This window comes from Panthera uncia, chromosome A2 (genome assembly GCF_023721935.1).
Source record: "Panthera uncia isolate 11264 chromosome A2, Puncia_PCG_1.0, whole genome shotgun sequence".
In the NCBI taxonomy this organism is placed as follows: Eukaryota; Metazoa; Chordata; class Mammalia; order Carnivora; family Felidae; genus Panthera; species Panthera uncia.
This window is the reverse complement of record NC_064816.1, coordinates 148,356,736-148,375,331: the sequence shown is the minus strand read 5'-3', so window position 1 is coordinate 148,375,331 and position 18,596 is coordinate 148,356,736. Positions and strand designations below refer to the sequence as shown.

The 18,596-nt window shown below is 45.0% G+C and overlaps 1 protein-coding gene across 1 annotated transcript in view; it reads left to right on the top strand.

The window, feature by feature from the left end:
* The window catches only part of ZC3HAV1 (zinc finger CCCH-type containing, antiviral 1), a 61,852-nt gene that overhangs the window by 7,426 nt on the left and 35,830 nt on the right, over window positions 1-18,596 (top strand). Inside the window, exons 2-3 of the mRNA XM_049641940.1 lie at window positions 10,030-10,165; window positions 14,960-15,212. Of these exons, the coding sequence (XP_049497897.1) occupies window positions 10,030-10,165; window positions 14,960-15,212 (389 nt within the window). The remainder of the gene's footprint in view (window positions 1-10,029; window positions 10,166-14,959; window positions 15,213-18,596) is intronic.

Sequence of the window (18,596 nt, the reverse complement as noted above, 5' to 3'; positions counted from 1 at the left end):
TTAGTTCTTTCAAATGCAGAGCTTTCTTTTGTAGGAAATGTGTGTACTTTATATGTCAGTGTTTTCTTATTATCAAAATATAGATTGTCTTTGATTTTTTGCTGTTACAAACCCTGATGCGTTGAATTTTATGGGATGTCTCTCTGTGTGTACCAAGAGTTCCCTAGATGTCTAGTAGTAGAACTTACACGTTTATCTTTAGTTCTATGAGATGGTACCAACTTGTCTTCCGAGTGTGTATAGAAGGTTTTACTACCACTGGGAGAACATGAGCATTCCCTTGCTTCATATCCTCGCCGTTTGACAATCATCAGCCTTTTTTTGCGGGGCTGGGAACAGATAAAGAGGTACAATAGCTTTTATTGCTTTGCCAGGCAAAGGAGGCGGCAGCAGGCTATGGCCTTCAAAAACCTGCAAGCCTGGCTGGAGGAGACATCGTCAGCCTTTTAAAATTTGTGCCAATACAAGTAATGTGAAAACTTACCTCATCGTGGTTTTAACTCATAACATATTTCTGGGTCTCCAGCCGCTCTAAGACCTAATGCTCAAATTTACGTTTCCCTTCCTTGGCGCCTAATTCTTAGCAGTTGCTTCTTATTTCCATCTTTCATTTTTCTTTTGCATTTTATTGGTCTTATTTTTTGCTTGTACTGGTCTTTATTTATTTATTTTTTTACCATTTTCAAGTGTTACAGTTCACACTTACCTTGATGAGCACTGAGTAATGTTAGAATCGCTGAACCACTATAACATCCACCTGAAACGAATATAACGCTGTGTATTAACTATGCTGGAATTAAAATAAAAAAAAAGAATGACGTTCAAACTGGGGGAAAAAAAGCGTACAGTTCAATGGCAATAAGTACATTCATGATGTTGTACACCCATTACGGCTATCTAGTTCCAGAACATTTTCCTCACCCCAAACAGGAACCCTATACCCATCTGTAGTCACCCTGTCTTCCCCTCTCCCCGGCCCCCGGCAACCTCTAATCTGTCTCTGTGGATTTGCCTGTTCTGGATATTTCTTACAAATGGAATCCTACGGTATTTGTCCCACTGTGTCTGGCTTCTTTCACTTAGCACAATGTTTGTTTCAAAGGTTTGCTTTTTACTTTTGCATGTTACCTGTCATATGTGTGGCGTATTTACCAAGGAGTCTTTCTGGAAGTTCCTTCTGTTACCAGTTGTCCTCAGTCCGTGGAGTCTCGCGGTTAGGCTGATGGCCATAGAGACTGCTGTTTTCTGTGACATCAGGGCCCAGAGGGGTGTGGGGCCCGTAGGAATCATTTGGGAATTTGTATCCTCTTTTCACATTTGTTTCATGTTTATTTTCATTTGGCCGAATCTGACTTTCGATTTCTGCAGCTTTCTGCAGAAATTCAGCTAAGAAACATAACGACATTATAGGCGGCCCTATGAATCTTGGTAAAATGTTGAATAAGTGACAGAGAAGCATCTGATAACAATAGATTTTCTACTTTTTACATAGTATAGAGATAGCAGCATTAAATGGTGAAACTAAATACAGATTTGTTTTCCTCCCATAAAAGGGTTCTCATTTGCTTACTGGTCCTGACCATATTTACCTCCAAATGGGTATCTCTGATCTCTACCTAAAGGCTACTCTGCAATTGGCAAGGCTCCAGGGTGGGGGTGGAAAAGGAGTGAAGGAATCCAGAAGGACCTAGGATTTCAGGCCCAGGGAGAAATCATTTCAAACAAGCGGGAACAGAGGAGCTGGACTCAGGTTTCGAGGAGAGAATGGAGACCCGTTTCACTGTCTTTTGGGCTCTGCCACACTTCAGAAAGATTTTCATCCATTTCAGACCAACTGTGAGCATCAGGTTAACAAGTCACCTAGGGGAGTAATTTCCAAACATTTTGATTCCTGACTCCTGTCAATAGAGAACATTTTGAGCATGGACTCCTATTATAAATATATTTACTTAAAAAATCACATAACTAACGTGTAACTTCGTAGTTTGTATATTAAATATTTACTCACTTTTTTATCTTTTTAAAAAAATATTTTTGGGGGGGGGGGGGGGGGGGGCAGAGAGAGTGAGAGAGAGAATCCCAAGAGGCCCTGCCCTGTCAGCACGGAGTCCGGTGCGAGGCTTGATCTCACAAAATAGGAGATCATGACCTGAGCGGAAATCAAGAATCGGACACTTAACCGGCCGAGCCACCCATGTGCCCCTCACTTTTTTATCTTTTAAAAGAACTTTAAAATCAACTTTATTGAGGTGTGATTCACATACAGTAAAATGCACCCATTTAAAGTATCCAGGTTGCACGGCGCCCGGGTGGCTCAGTCGGTTGAGCGTCCGACTTCCGGCTCAGGTCATGATCTCACGGTTGGTGAGTTTGAGTTTCACGAACCCCGCGTTGGGCTCTGTGCTGACAGCTTGGAGCCTGGAACCTGCTTCGGATTCTGTGTCTCCCAATCTCTCTCTCTCTCTCTCTCTCTCTGTCTCTCTCTGTCTCTCTCTGTCCCTCCCCTGCTCATGCTCTGTCTCTCTCTCCCCAAAATAAATAAAAACATTAAAAAAAAAGTATCCAGGGTGCAGAGTCTTGATAAACGGATATATTCCCATGTAACCCTCGCCACGATCAAGGTGTAGAAAATTTCTATTAGGCCTAAGGCTATCTTGTGCACCTTCTGAGTTAACCGGTCCATCTTCCCCTACTCCTCCACATCTTATAGCCCAGGCAATATTTTTTTTTACTTTTTTAGGTAAGAAATACATGTAAAGAGTTGTAACATTTTTTTCCTGTACCCTGAGTTTATCAGCCTTGGGTAGCCCCTGGTGGATAGTAGGTACCCAGCTTTGGAGCAGTACTTCTCAGACTTTGATATATATCTGAATCACTTGGGGAGGGCTTACGAAAATGCAGATTTCCCTGTCACACATCAGACATTCTGGTTCAGAGGGGTGGGCTGGGCCCGGGGATCTGCATCTTCCCCATCATCCTACGGATTGTTTTGCAGGGGTCCGTGAATCACACTTTCAGAAACAGCATCGATCTGCTTCCTGGTAGATTGCAAAAACGAGGTTTCATGTGGCTTCGGCATTTGAGGGCATAAAAGAGAAATGAGATGGATTCTTTAGCGCAGGCTGAACACGAGTTGAAAAAAGTATTGCTTTTCTTCGGGGTTAGGGCGACCCATCTGTTACTTTTCTGTGATAGAACCACAAGACCTACAGGAAGCCTGGGGCATTCTTGCCCCCTCCATCAGCATATATTTATGGAGCACATGCTTTGTGTGGCAAAGAGTAGGCTATTCTATTTTTTTTTTATTTTTTTTATTTTTTTTTTTTATTTTTGGGACAGAGAGAGACAGAGCATGAACGGGGGAGGGGCAGAGAGAGGGAGACACAGAATCGGAAACAGGCTCCAGGCTCCGAGCCATCAGCCCAGAGCCTGACGCAGGGCTCGAACTCACGGACCGCGAGATCGTGACTTGGCTGAAGTCAGACGCTCAACCGACTGCGCCACCCAGGCGCCCCAAGAGTAGGCTATTCTAGAGGCTTCTGCCCCTTCCTCTCTCGCGAAAGGAACCCTCAAACCACCGTTAAATAGTTTATTACTTTTCCCCTCTAGTTTAACATTCCTCTTAATTTCCAAAGGGATTTATGTTGGGAAGTATGGCAGGGGAAGAAGGAGAAGGGGTATGTGTGAGGAGAGGAGTCTTGTGGGTCACTTTCTCTAATTGTGAACATTGTGGTGACACCACCACCACCTCTCAACGCTTTACCCTTCCTATGCTTTTTCTCAGCCCTGATGTGGACTTAGGGTTATGGGTCCAACCTTTGCAGTACATTGGAATCACTTGAGGAATCTTTAAAAAAAATACTGATGCCCAGGGCGCCTGGGTGGCTGAGTCGTGAAGCATCTGACTTCGGCTCAGGTCATGATCTCACTGTTCTGTGAGCTCGTGTCCCACTTCAGGTGAGCCCTGCCCCTCTCTCTCTCTCTCTCTCTCTCTCTCTCTCTCTTTCTCCTTCCTTCTCTCCCTCCCTCTCTCCCTCTCTGCCCCTCACTCACTTGCGCCCTCTGTCTCAAAAAAAAAAAAAAAATACAGATGCCCTGCTCCTACCCCCGCACATTCTGATTTAATTGGTATGGAGTATGGCTTGGGCACTGGCATTTATTAGAAGTCACTAGGTGATTCTAATAGGCGGTACTAAGGGTGCTGGAGTCTGGGGCATTGTCTGCAATAACAGAGAGACGATTTGGGGGTGCCTCACCCTTGGTACAATAGACTACACCCAGATCCTCAGCACCCTCCCCAACCCCTCCCATCCTCTGTGGGCCCCCATCCTCCTATCACCCTCCGCTGTCCAGAGTCTTGCAGCCAACCAGGTACATTCCTGTCCCCAGGCCGAGGCCTGCAGCTGGTACCCCTTGAGCTCACCCTGTGGCAGCAGTCAGTTGACCTTCTCTTCTTTGCACCTTGTGTGTTCCGGGTAGTACAGTTGTGGTTAAAGCCGGTTCTTGTCTTCAGCTCCATGCTTTCTCTTCCCCCACACCGTCCCTTATCCTGTTCCTGCGCTTTCTATTCGTCTGCTCTGATTCTCCCCCGCCATCTTACTTGGGCTTCCAGATTCACTGAGCCATCCCTACCTCTAGTCACATGGCAACTTAACCTTGAACATCAGCTGTACAAACAGAGCGAACAGGAGTCTCATGGCTTTGAAATAGTACTTCATTAGGGCTTTTATGGGTGGGTGACATTTTATTCTTAAATCAGCGTTCTCTAGATTTTATCTTTCACACATCCTGGTTCCTTTTTCACCTGGTTTACATCACGATGAGCTATTTCCTGTTTTCTGTGCAAATCAACTATATCTTTGTTTTTTATCAGCCCCTCCCCACAAGGTGTTGGGGAGCTGAGGGGGCTAGTGGGAGAAGGGAAGGGGTATTTGGAGACACATCACTGTCAAAAAACAAGACTCCCTTAGGTTGGTATGTTTTTCCCGTTGGTTTGGTTGTTGAGTCCAGGGCCGGCTCTGTGTTTACCAGCTCGCTGAGCCTCAGAGCTTGGAGGTGACCGTCTAATTCAGGAACCTCCCTTAGATTCTGATCTGACTAGTCCGACTAACAATTCTCAGTTGCCACTGCACAGTACCATCACCTGCCACCCCCTGTCAAATTAAATCAGGCTCTGAGGGTTTGGCTTAGGTATTTCTGAACACTCCCTGGTTGATGATTGTGCGTAGCCGGGGATGAGAGGCACTCCGCCGCCCAGACCTCATCTGAGGTGCGGGGGAGGATTTATTGCCAGGGTTAAAATAACATTTTGTTCTGCGGCTGGAAGGGAAAAGTGAAAAAAAGGTCATTTGTTTGTAGGCTTTGGCCCGAGATCCCTGAAGCGGAGACCATTCTGCCTCTTTCAAGGCCATCTTTGCCCTTTTTATAAAAAGTTATCATCTCCCACCCCAGCTCACGCTGTTTGAAGTTTATCTGCTCCAAGTACAGGCAGAATTGTGCCAACACTTGCTTTCCCTCTGAGCACTTCATAATGGTTTGTGGGAGAGCTCGTCTCTGTGCTGGGAGGTGGGGACTCTCTGTGGCTGTGCCCCCGCCTTCTGCAGGCCCCCCTGTCCTTTGTGGAAGGTAGCTGGAGCCTCTACTGGCAAGTGTCCCCAGCCAGCCAGCAGCAGCAAGCGGCTTTAGTACCTGGGCACTTGTTAGACATGCGCAGACCTACGGAGCACAACCTCGGGGTGGGGCCCAGCAACCTGTGTTCTAACAAACCTTCTAAAAATTTTTTTTTAATGTTTACTTACTTATTTTTGAGAGAGAGAGAGAGAAAGAGAGAGGGAATGTAAGCGAGGGAGGGGCAGAGAGAGAAGGAGACAGAGAATCTGAAGTAGGCTCCAAAGCTCCCAGCTGTCAGTACAGAGCCCGACGTGGGGCTTGAACTTGCGAACCACGAGATCATGACCTGAGCTGAAGTCTGACGCTTAACCGACTGAGCCACCCAGGCTCCCCCTCTAACAAACCTTCTAGATGACTCTGACCAGCGCTAAGAGTTTGAGACTCGACCAGTAGGTCTGGGATGGGACCTGAGAATTTGCATTTCTGACAACCTTCCAGTGACGCTGGTCGAGGGACCTCACTTTGAGAACCACTGGCTTAGAGAACCCGAGGAAGCCATGGCAGATTTTCACTCTTTTTCCCCACTTAAGCCTCCTGGTCAACATTAGGGCCCTGGAGCTGGGGCAGAGTGGTCAGCACAAAGCGGAAAGGAAGGTTCTGCCACCTGAAACCTAAAACATGACCTCCATCCGGCTCTAACTGCAACCGGTTTGGCTGAAATTGTCTCCTCAATGCAAGTTGTAAGAAATAGTTTCTATCGTTTCTTGTGTCCTTCCTACATGCGATGTCCTTAATGTGATTTCTGTGCATTCTCTCTCCTTCTACTCCACTCTTGATTTTCCATTTAATAGTGGGGAATAGCAGTTTAAATAAGCCAGAATGACTTTCCTTTCCTTTCCTTTCCTTTCCTTTCCTTTCCTTTCCTTTCTTTCTTTTTTTTTTTTTCCCCCTTTTGGGTTTGTAAAAGTTTCAATCTGTTTTTGTTTTTACCAGATTAGGTTTTTTGTTTGTTTGTTTGTTTGTTTTTTTAGATTGGGGTTCCTTTTTTGGAGTTACCTTTGATTTCCCATTTTATCCAGCCTCAGTCTCCCAAAGTAAAAAGTAAACCACTACCTCATAGGATTATTGCGGTGACTATATTAAATAACAGAGGCAGAGTTGCCGTCCCTCAGTAAACGTGCAATAAACCTTGGGTTTTGTACTCTTGGGCTTAACTCCCAAACAGGTGAGCTTGAACCGCCCCACCCCTGAGGCTGACCCAACAGGCTGAAATTAGGGCAAAGGGAAAGCCCCTGAGGAGTTGGGAGACATCTAGGGAATGTGGGGAAATGGAGTAGGGCCTCCCATGGAGGAGCCTGCAGGTCAGAGAGGCTGGACGTAGATGTTGCAGACTGAAGCTGGGTGGCAGGTGAGTGTCATGAGTCTGGAGGAATGAGCAGTTTGCCTGAGGGTAGAGAGAAATGAGGAGTGAAACTGAGCCTTCGTTCAGGCCCCAGCCAGGACCCGGCCCGGGCAGCTGGGGCTCTTCCTTCAGGCAGGAGTGTCGTGGGTGAGCTCGAAAAAGCCTACTGACTCCGGGTTTCAGGCAGACCCATTGGGCTGCCTGGTGGTCTTGAGTTATTTAGAGGAACTGTTGACTTTGGGGACCTTGGAAGTGCCCCACTCCTCCTCAGCTAGGACAGGTTAGACCAAGCTGCCTCTCGGAGCTCTGTCCTCTACCATGACCCTTATTTAGCCATACAAAGGGGGACATAGTCTTGGCACGGTGTGCAGGCTATCTGGGTTGGAGCTGAGAGGAAAGTGAAGATTCTAAATTCCTTTCAAGTAACAGTTGTCAGGTATCTCTGAGACAGACCAGCGGAACCTTCTAGCTGTGGGGTGTTTGTTTCAACCGAGGTCATTTTCAGCTCCCTCCCACGAGGGTCGTTAATGAGAATGGCCTGTAGAATGAGAAGCCTTATACTTAATGAGTCTCACATTCATCTGGTAGTGGTGGGGCTTTCGGCCTGGGCTGGAGGCTGGGCCCTCCCAGCCACAGATTCCGTTCAGATTCCCCCCCTCCCATGGGGGTGGGAGGAGTGATAAGGTGAAGTCTCAGCCCAGTTGCTGAGGGCTTAGGCTGGCCTTAGCCCAGGTGCTGAGGGCTTAGGCTGGCCTTAGCCCAGGTGCTGAGGGCTGGGAGAAGTTATCTGAAACCATAGAGCCCCCAAACAAGCTGAGAGAGCCGATGTCAGCTTTATCAAGAGGCGCCAGAGACCTAGAAGGGCCTGCCTGAGAAAATGGCTAGGATAGAGACTGTCACCAGAGCCTGACGAGCTGCGCTGGACTTCTCGAAGAAGCAAAGTGTGTGGGAGGGCTGGTTGGGTTTTAAGAGCTCAGATGGTAGCAGACACAAGTCGTTGATGCCGTGATTTCTGTGATTTTTTTTTTTTTTTTTTTTAGGAGGTTCCATAGCTAGATCTGAAGGCAGTTCTAGAGAGTTTCAGAAATGCCTTACACACAGACAGCAGCATTTGAATAAGTGACTTTTTAAAGTAATCTCTACACCCAATGTGGGGCTCATTCATACTCACAACCCTGAGATTAAGAGTCGCATGCTCTACTCACCCTGGACTTTTATTCTTTAAGATTTTTTTAAGTTTATTTATTTTTGAGAGGCAGAGAGAGCAGGGTAAGGGCAGAGAGAGAGGGAGAGAGAGAATCCCGAGCACATTCCTTGCTAAGTGAGGAGCCCAATATGGGGCTTGAACCCACAAACCATGAGCTCATGACCTGAGCTAAAATCAAGAGTCAAGTATTAAAATTGTGAAAGGCAGGTTGGAAGGGTCTGATCATAAAACAATTCAGCAACAACCACCTTAAAGTTCTTGGTAAAAAGGGAAAAAATGCAAAGCTATTTGAAATAAACAAGGCTGATAAAGATTAATTTTTAAAAATACAACGATCCATTATAAATCTGTAGGTCAGTAACCATTCTCCACTAGGTAAACAGTTAAAGGAGATGAACAGACAGGGAGGAAGGAAAGAAAGGAGTAAGTAAGGAAATATAAGCATCAAGACAACATTTGGGAATATTCAGCCTTGTTAATAAAGTGCAAATTAAAAGCCTAAGTCTATTTCATGCCTACTGAAGTAGCAAAAGTGATAAAACTCCTTGTTAATGTGCTTGCAGGGAAATAGACAAAGCCACAGATTGCTGGTAGGTTTCCTGGAGAGCAGTAGATCAAAAGGAAACACAAGCTGCCAAGAAAATTATTGTGTCTTTTGAGGCAATACTCCCAAAGGAGTAAATCCCAGGAAAATAACGTAGAAGATGGAAGGTTATTTGTACAAAGGTAATTGTAGCCAGGTAGCTGTTTTTATAGTGAAAACCTGGCCATTACCTAACCGCCTGACAATTTGATAATGGTTGTGCCAACTAGAAAATATTAACCTCCCGTCATATTAGTAACTATCAATACCATAAATCTGAGGGCTTTGGCAACAGTTACTGGTAGTGTATTTAAGTTAAAAGTGGAATGAGTTTGTTATGTGGACACTTGATAACTGTCAAATTATGTTTGTCTAATGAAAACAACATTGCTGTCAGGGTTTTTCAATGCTCTAGATCAGTGCTTCTTGGGCTTTAATGTCATTAAGTCGTTTGGGGACGCTGTTGAAAGGCAGATTTTGATTCATTATAACTGGGGCGGGGCCAGAAATTCTGAATTTCTGACAGGCTCCCAGGCGATGGTGACGCTGATTCTCCCGCTGCACTGCTAACACCGGCAACTTCAGTCTCTGCCATCCACATGGTAGGCACTAGTCACATGTGGCTGTTCAAATTTAAATTAATTAAAATAAAGTAAAATAGAAAATTTAGTTCCTGAGTCTCACTAGCTATGTTTCAAGTTCTCAGTGGCCGTATTTGGAAAGCTCAGGTTCTAGAACAGTTCCATCATCATGAATGTGTTCTCTTGGGCGGTGTGGACGTAGATCATCAGTGCCTTAGAGTGAAGGGGATTTCTGCCTCTTCTGTAGAGTCGTTTGACACCTACAGCTAAGAGCTTCTTCCATTACTTTGCAGTCACACAAATCATAAAGGTATGCATCGGTATATAAGATATGAGAAGTAAAGCGATGAATAATTGTGTACCATTAAAATATTTGAGAAATGGAACCTTTTTTCCTGTTGACTTTTTTTAAAAGTTTATTTATTTATTTTTGGGAGAGAGAGGCAGAGAGAGACGAAATCAAGAGTCTGAAGCTTAACTGATGGAGCCACCCAGGTGCCCCATCCATTTATATTTTTAAAGTGTATTCTTTAGGCAGGATTAGTAACCAAGGGATGTGGACATTGATAACTGAAAGTTCCCTGGATGATCTGTTTTTCTTAACTTCTGTGAAGGGGCGACACTAACAATTATCGTTTTCTTTCAGGAATCTGTGCAAATATTCTCACGAGGTTCTCTCGGAAGAGAACTTCAAGGTCCTGAAAAATCATGAGCTCTCTGGACTGAACAAAGAGGAATTAGCAGTGCTCCTCGTCCAAAGTGACCCCTTTTTTATGCCGGAGGTGAGTTATGATTCCTTCGTTTCAGCAGCAGAGAGAATATTGGCAGTGTTGTGTCATGGATGTGTTGAAACACAATGACTCAAAGTTCCCACCAGGCTCTACAGATGGCAGTCAACAGGCGGCTATTGCTGAGTGACCCAAAGATTCCAGAAATTTCCTTCCTATGCGAAGCGATCTGAAGATGCGGTAGTAAGAATAGTTGACGCTTTACATCTAGATAGCTTCCTGGAAGGAGGCGGGCTTTGAATCGAGGTTTTGGAAGATGACAGGGTATATTGGTTGAGGGTACAGGCAGCACTTTTGTACCAGAGACCTCAAAATGTACTGATCCAGATAAAATAGAATTTTTGAAACTTATTTATTTAGAGAGAGAGCAGGGGAGGGGCAGAGAGAAAGGGAGAGAGAGAATCCCAAGCAGGTTCCGAGCTGTCAGCACAGAGCCTGATGCAGGACTCGAATGCAAGAACTGTGAGATCATGACCTGAGCCAAAATCAAATGTAGGACACTCAACAGAACGAGCCACCCAGGCGCCCTACAAATAAAATGTAATTTTATTTCTCTCTCACTTGATAGTCTAGATCCAAGGTTATCAAACTATGGCCCATGGGGCAAATATGGCCTGCTACCTGGTTTTATAAATAAAGTTTTATTGGAAATAGCCACACTCATTCATTTGCATATTGTCCATTCCTGCTTTCTTAACGCAATAGTAAGCTGAGTAGTTGCAACAGAGACCAAATGGCTTGCAAAGCCTAAAACATTTCCCATCTGGTCCTTTACAGAAAAAGTTTGCTGATTTTTCGTCTTGCCTAGATGTAGGTAGGCAGGTAGCCAGTGGAGGGGTCGGGCAGCTGGATTCCACAATGTCATTCAGGGACTCGGGCCAGTAGGTAAACCTCTCTTTTCTTTCAACACGTGGCTTCCATCTCCAGGTACAGTGAGGCTGTTCTTATTGTTACCATTTTCCTACCAGCAGGGATGTAAAGAGGAAATAAGTGGAAGTCAGTTTCCTTTTTAGAAGACGTGACCTGGACATTGTATACAGCTCATCTGCTCCCATCTTATTGGCCAGAGCTTATCACATGGTCACACTTAGCCGAAAGGAAGGCTGGGAAATGTAGTTTCTGGATAGGTAACCATGTGTGCATCTAAAACTTGGAAGCTTCTGTTACCAGAAGAAAGAGAGGGACAATGGCAGATAGTTAATGGCAGTCTCATCCATGTAGGAATATTGACTTGAAAATTGGAGGATGGTGTTTAATGAATGGTACCTGGCCTGAGAAGAGTCCTCGAGCAGAGATGTTACCCTCACCCCTCACGCTGGAAGAGAAGCACAGAACAATAATGAAAGGACCCATGTAGAGTGGATGGAAGGGGCGGAGATAAGATAAGCAAGATTGGAATGCAGATGTGCTTTTATATAAGACAAGATAGCTATTAGGGTCCTTTGGAAGGTTAAACTTTTTTTTTAAATGTTTATTTATTTTTGAGAGAGAGAGAATACGAGTGCAGGGGAGGGGAAGAGAGAGAGAGGGAGACACAGAATCCGAAGCAGGCTCCAGGCTCTGAGCTGTCAGCATAGAGCCCTACACAGGGCTCGAACTCACAAACTCTGACATCATGACCTGAGTCCAAGTCAGGCACTTAACGACTGAGCCACCCAGGTGCCCCATGAAGGTTAAGCATTTTTGGATTCTAAGTTCATGTGTTTCCCTAAGGGAAGAAAAAGCTTATGACAAGAGGGGTGATTTTGAGTTGACCACTGAGCTCAAGAAAGATAGGAATGCAAAGCACTCTATAAAAATGTTTGGGGAGCGGGATGAGGGGAGGAAAATATTCCCCATTTTCTCTCCCTGCCACATGCATTCTTTCACCCGGATACTTGGATTTGTCTCTCTCTCCGTTTCCAGGAGCCCAAGGTTTAGAGATCTTGTCTTGAGATATCTATGGTCTTTGGCCTACGTGTCAGCCCAGCCCCCCAAGGCTACCAGCATGGAGAATGTACCTTATACACCAACCTCATTAAAGGTCCCATTGATGAACAGGGGCATCCCTCCCTTTTCCTTTCATGTGATGGAACAATGAATGAAGGCTTGTTAGGATGCTTGAGAAGAGCATTGACTCATGGTCCACCCTTAGTCTCGTGTTAAAGTTGGGGGTTTGGGAAGGTCACTCAGTAGATCTGATCTCTGCTTCAGTTCTCCCAAAGTCACCAAGGACTTTTTATATCAAGTCCTTGGAGAATAAGGGCAGTGGCACCTCTTCCATTCTCTAGGGAGGAGGCCAACAATTAAGAACCTACTAGAAGGTGGGGTTGCTGAGAGATCCCAGAAGAGCCCATTGACAAAAGCACTATGAAAGTCCTAGAAGAATGCTTTTGTCATCGTTTATCACACAGTCCAGAGAAGGAGGCACGGACACCTTTCCCTTTTAAGAATTTAGTACCCATGATTAGTGGGCTGGGAGGCTCACGGCTAAGGAAGTTAATTGCCATTTGCCATTCGTCAGGGCTGAGATTGCAGACGGAGAGACTGCCCTGTTTCCGGACTAGATGTCTGAGGGGCTGGGTCCTATAGTGGAAAATCGATGAGAGCCTTGGTAGCATGAGTGTGTATTCGAAAATGTTGGGCAAGAGAGTCCCTACTGGAGTGTTCTAGTGTGGGTGAGTAGGGTGGAATATTGTCATAGGGGTCCAGCAGGAAGGAATCAGCTAGAGTTCAGCTAGTGCAAGGAATAGTTGGTCAACAATGGTCCTTCCATGTCTCTCAAAGTCCTGACACTGCCACCAACTACTTGTGTGATCTCGGACAAGGCATTTAATCCTCCTGGGTCTTGCTTCATTTGCTGTTTTGCTAACATTTAGGCGCTCCTGCAAGTGGTAGGCACTGAGTTAAATCTTGGAGGCAGCAATGGACAAGACACACTCCTGTCCTAAAAACCTTAAAATATTCACACTTTGTCACTTTGCCTCGACCTGTGAGAACATGAAAGCATCCGGCAAACCTGACTTCCTGATATATAAGCTTGTAAAATTACAATGTACTTATGAAAGGAAGACATGTTGTCATTTGTTCTGGCCTAATAAAGGCAGGAGCATTCTTAACTTACTCATTAGGACCATCATAGGATTGTTAGCCAAAGTGGCATTTGTGAAGTTGCTGATTGTTTTTCTGCCCAAGCCTCAAGGACACTGGTTCTCAAGCTTTAGTGAGCGTAGGAATTGCCTGGAGGGTTTGTTAAGCCAGAGTGCTGGCCCCACCTCCGGTGACTCTGACCGAAGATATGGGGAAGTGTCTGAGGATTTGCATGTAAGTTTCCAGGTGGAATTAATGCTGCCCATCCAGGGACCACACCTGGAGCACAGATGGTGTAGAGTCTGGAATCTGGATCATAGGCTCTATAGCAGTGATACCTGTTTGAATCAGGTCTCCGAAGTTGTCTGTGTACTTAAATTGTTGGCTAGAGTCTGAATCTCATGTCTCTGTGCCCAGATAAATCAGTCAACCAATGAGGTGGTTTGCTCAGTCTCTTGGAACCATTGATAAATGTTTTCATCTTTAGGGTTCTTTATGTAATGATTCAAACATCTGTAGCCCATTTTATATTTTGCACGGCACATTTGCATATTTGATTATTTAATCTGCTCAACATCTTGGGTTAGGTGGACAGAGCAAGTTTTTTCCTCCTTCACAGCAAAGGAAACAGGCTGGGGAGTAAGTAATTCAGGTGAAATCACTTAGCCGGTTGTAGGGCTGCGGACTTTTAAATCCGTGTCTTGCAGTCCTGCATCATATGGTCTGGCCCCCATGACAGTATTTCAGTAAGAAGCACTTACGCCCTCTTTTCAGTAGGAACTACATGTCTGCAGAGCTAGATGTGCAGATATTTCTACTTACATAGAAATATAGGGGCACCTGGGTGGCTCAGTCGGTTGAGCGCCCAACTTTGGCCCAGGTCGCCATCTTGCTGGTTCACAAATTCAAGCCCCATGTGGGGCTCTGTGCTGGCAGCTCAGAGCCTGGAGCCTGCTTCAGAATCTGTGTCTCCCCCCCTCTCTCTATCTCTTCCCAGCTCATTTCTGTCTAACTCTCAAAGAAAAAAAAAAAAAGAAATATAAAAATTACCTTCTTTACTTGCCCTTTTGAGGAACTTTGCCACATTCTACCTAGTAGAGACAACAGTTGTAAGACTCACGTGTCTTTTTGATTTTTTAATTTATTTCTTTTGAGAGAGAGAGAGAGAGAAAGAGAGCGAGCGTGTACGTGAGTGGGGGAGGGGCAGAGAGAGAGAGGGAGAGAGAGAATCCCAAGCAAGTTCTGAGCTGCCAGCGCAGAGCCCGACATGGGGCACAGAGTCATGGACAGTTGAGATCATGACCTGACCCAAAATCAAGAGTCGGACGCTTAACCAGCTGAACCCCCTAGGTGCCCCAGATCCACGTGTCTTTTTAACTGCAGATAAGACTTGATAGCCTTCCTCTTTGGGGTTCCTTTGTGACGGAGGGCTCCCTTTGGGTCCTGTTTGGTCCTACCTGTGGCCGGCCATCTTATTTTGATTCTTCAAAAAGGTTATTAAATTCATGTTTCTTTTCGTTAGTTTGCAGGCCTCTTCTACCCCAAATAAATCATCAGTAGAATACAACTCATCATAGATTGTGGAAGACGCGTGCATTTTCTCCTTTGTTGTATGCCTGCTTGCTTCCAACATTTTTGCATACTTAGGCTTTTCTTCATGAATGTGTGGCAGATGAGGCAAGGTGTTATCGTCTCAGGCTCTTGCTTCTCTCTCTGCAGATATGCAAAAATTATAAGGGAGAGGGTCGAAAAGTTATTTGTGACCAGCATCCATCATGCGAAAGACTCCACATCTGCGAGCACTTTACCCGAGGGATTTGCGGTTATGCCAACTGCCTCAGGTCCCATAACCTGATGGATAGGAGGGTGCTGGCCATCATGAGGGAGCACGGGCTGAGCCCCAGCGTGGTTCAGAACATCCAGGATATCTGCAACAGCAAGCACGGCCGAAAGAAACACCCCAGGGGCAAAGGTAAATGCTTTTCTACTTTTCCATTTGCAGAAGAAACGGAAATAAGCAGAAATCACAAGGAAAGTGTAACTTTACCTATAATCATTTCTATCTCCCCGTGTAAGACTGTTTTCCCTTTCAGGACTTGTCTACATGTATACATAATTTTTGCATAATTATAATCGTAGCATATGTGCAATTTTGCAATTTGATTTTCATGCTAACCACTATCCACCTACCACCCCCCCCTCCTGATTTGTTAAAATGTTTATTGTTTTTCTAAAAGCTAATTGGTGGGGCGCCTGGGTGGCTCAGTTGGTGAAGTGTCTGACTCTTGGTTTCAGCTCATGATCTCATGGTACGTGAGTTTGAGCCCTGCATTGGCCTCTGAGGCTTAGGATTCTCTGTCTCTCTTTCTCTCTGCCCCTCCCCTGCTCCCGCTGTCTTTCTCTCTCTCTCTCTCTCTCTCTCTCTCTCTCTCTCACAGAATAAACTTTAAAAAAGGAGTTTTAAAAGCTAATTGATGAAGCTTTTTTTTTAAGGGAGGAAGACAAATTTTTTTGTTAGTTTCACCACTTGTTAACATTTTGTCCCCAAAATATTCTGTGACAATTATTCTATCCCTTTGTCTCGATATATCAACGCTGACACACACATATAACATTTTTGTGGTTAGAGCATTTGAGGTATGCAGTCATCAGGAGCCTTCACACCTAAATATATCAGCACACACTTCCTCAAAACCGGGCCACTCTACTGTCTTCCATAACAACAATACAATTAATGCAGGAAATCTAGCATTAATGCAAAACTATATGCAATTTAATTACAGTCCTCAGTACTATTTCTGGAAAAATGTATTTATTTTTAGTTTTTATTTTTGTTATTTTTTTTCTTCAATGTTTATTTATTTGAGAGAGAGAGTGAGCGAGAGTGAGTGGGGGAGCAGCAGAGAGAGGGAGACAGAAAATCCCAAGCAGGCTCCATGATCTGTGAGCACAGAGCCTGACTTGGGCTCTATCTCACGACTGCGAGACCCTGATCTGAGCCAGTATCAAGAGTTGGACGCTTAAGCAACTGAGCCACCCAGGTGCCTTCCGCCCAGACCATTTTTTTTTTTAAATTTTTTTTTTAACGTTTATTTTATTTTTGAGACAGAGAGACAGAGCATGAACGGGGGAGGGTCAGAGAGAGGGAGACACAGAATCTGAAACAGGCTCCAGGCTCTGAGCTGTCAGCACAGAGCCCAACGCGGGGCTCGAACTCACGGACCGCGAGATCATGATCTGAGCCCAAGTCGGCTGCCCAACCGACTGAGCCACCCAGGCGCCCCCCGCCCAGACCATTTTTAAGTGTTCAGTGGCATTGAGTACATTCGCATTGTTTTGCAGCCGATCTCTAAAACTCCCTTCATCTTGCAGAACTGAAACTCTATACCTATGAAACAAACACCTCATTCCCTCTTCCCGCCCCCCAGCCCCTGGCAACCGCCATTCTACTTTCTGTTTCGATGAATAGGACGACTCTGGGTACCAAATATAAGTAGAATCACACAGGAATTGTCTTTTTGTGACACTGGCTTATTTCACTTTGCATAGTAGTCCACTGTATGTATGCCTCAGTTTGTGTATCCGTTCATCCATGGCTGGGTCCTTGAGTTGCTTCCACCGTTAGCTGTTGTGAATAATGCTGCTGTGAAATACGGGTGCACAGATGCCTGCTTGAGTCCTGGCTTTCCATTCTTTTGGGTAGGCAGCTGGGTGTGGAGAATTACCATCACGGTAATTCTATGTTTAATTGTGTGAAGAACCGTCATCCCATTTTCCATAGCAGCCGCGCCGATTTTCTCTTGCCAGCAGCAATACACGAGGGGTCCAGTTTCCCTACCTCCTCACCAATACCTGAATACTTGTTATTCTCTGTTTTTAGGTTATTAGCCATTCCGACGGGTGGGAAGTGGTCAGTTCCATTCCTTTCTTTTTTGAGATTTTTAAAATGTTTAATCTTACTTTAAGAGGAAGAGCATGTGCGTGTGAGTGGGAGAGGGGCAGAGAGAGGGAGAGAGAGAATCCCAAGAAGGCTCTGTGCCACCAACGCAGAGCCCAACACAGGGCTTGAACCCGCGAACCTGTGAGATCATGACCTGAGTCAAAATTAAGAGTCGGATGCTTAACCGACTGAGCCAGCCAGGTGCCCCGATCAGTTCTGTTTCTTGAGCATTTTCACATTGTCTGATGATATTAACACTTGCAATTTTTTTATGCCTTGGTGAAATGGCTGTGAAAGACATGAATTTTATAAAACAAATAGAATACATAATTCTAAGATTCTATGATACGTAATAAACAATAACACCTCCTTATTCGAGAAATGCTTTATAATCAACGAGGTATTTTCACCCAAAATATCTCCTTATTGTTCCTGACAGCAAAGCTATAAAGAAAGGCAGGAATATTATTAGCCTTAATTGGTAAGGAGACCGAGGCTCAAACATTTTAGATGACTTTTATTGCAAGCAGTCTTAAATCGTTTTTACTATGAGTAAATAAAAGTGATGCGTTCAAGGCCTCACGCTGCTAGACAGGGGCGCAGAGGTTAGGTGTTCTGGCCCCACATCTGGTGTTTTTTCTCCCACATCACAGCGCTCTCTGAACAGGGGAACGCTTGGAAGGATGTTTCCTGGTGTAGTTTCCCAGTATAAATTCAGTGTGTGCGAGAGAGATCTTTATTATCCGCCCCGGTTAATTTACTTAATTAACTATTTTGTTGGCAGGAGAAGGCTGTTTGCTTTTACTGTTCCTGCTGCCCTCTGAAATTTGAAGAAAAGGACCTCTTCCTCCCCTTCCTCCCCCCACAGTAGCTCATATATCACACTCATGCACACACAACACACCATGCACATACGTGCATACCACACACGAGCACACGTACGATCACATCATACACACATACTCCGTACGACACCTATCACACATGCACACCTTCCCGAGGGACACAGCTCACACACCAGTTATTTTCTTTAAATGTTTCTTTTTTTAAAGTTTTTATTTATTTATTTTGAGAGGGAGAGGGAGAGAGAGAATCCCAAGCGGGCAAAAGCTCTGGAAAATTTTGTGAATCCTTAATTTGTTGGGGAACCTTCATCACAATATGGGCAAAATCTAAATGAGTTGAAAAATCCTCCCTGACTTGAACTAGTTGGTCTCTCCGTCCGCCATAGCGGTTGACTGTTGGCTTGAACCAGAGCATAGTGGACAGCCCCACCTATGAGTGTGGGGGCTTAGGGCTCATATCTGAGTCTCAAGAGAGAAGTCGAGAAGAGCCAGGTTCACTCTGACTCTTATCTGAGACCATGGGGTGGTATTTCTTACTAGCACAAGAGCAGATTCCTTCGTCCTCTTGACA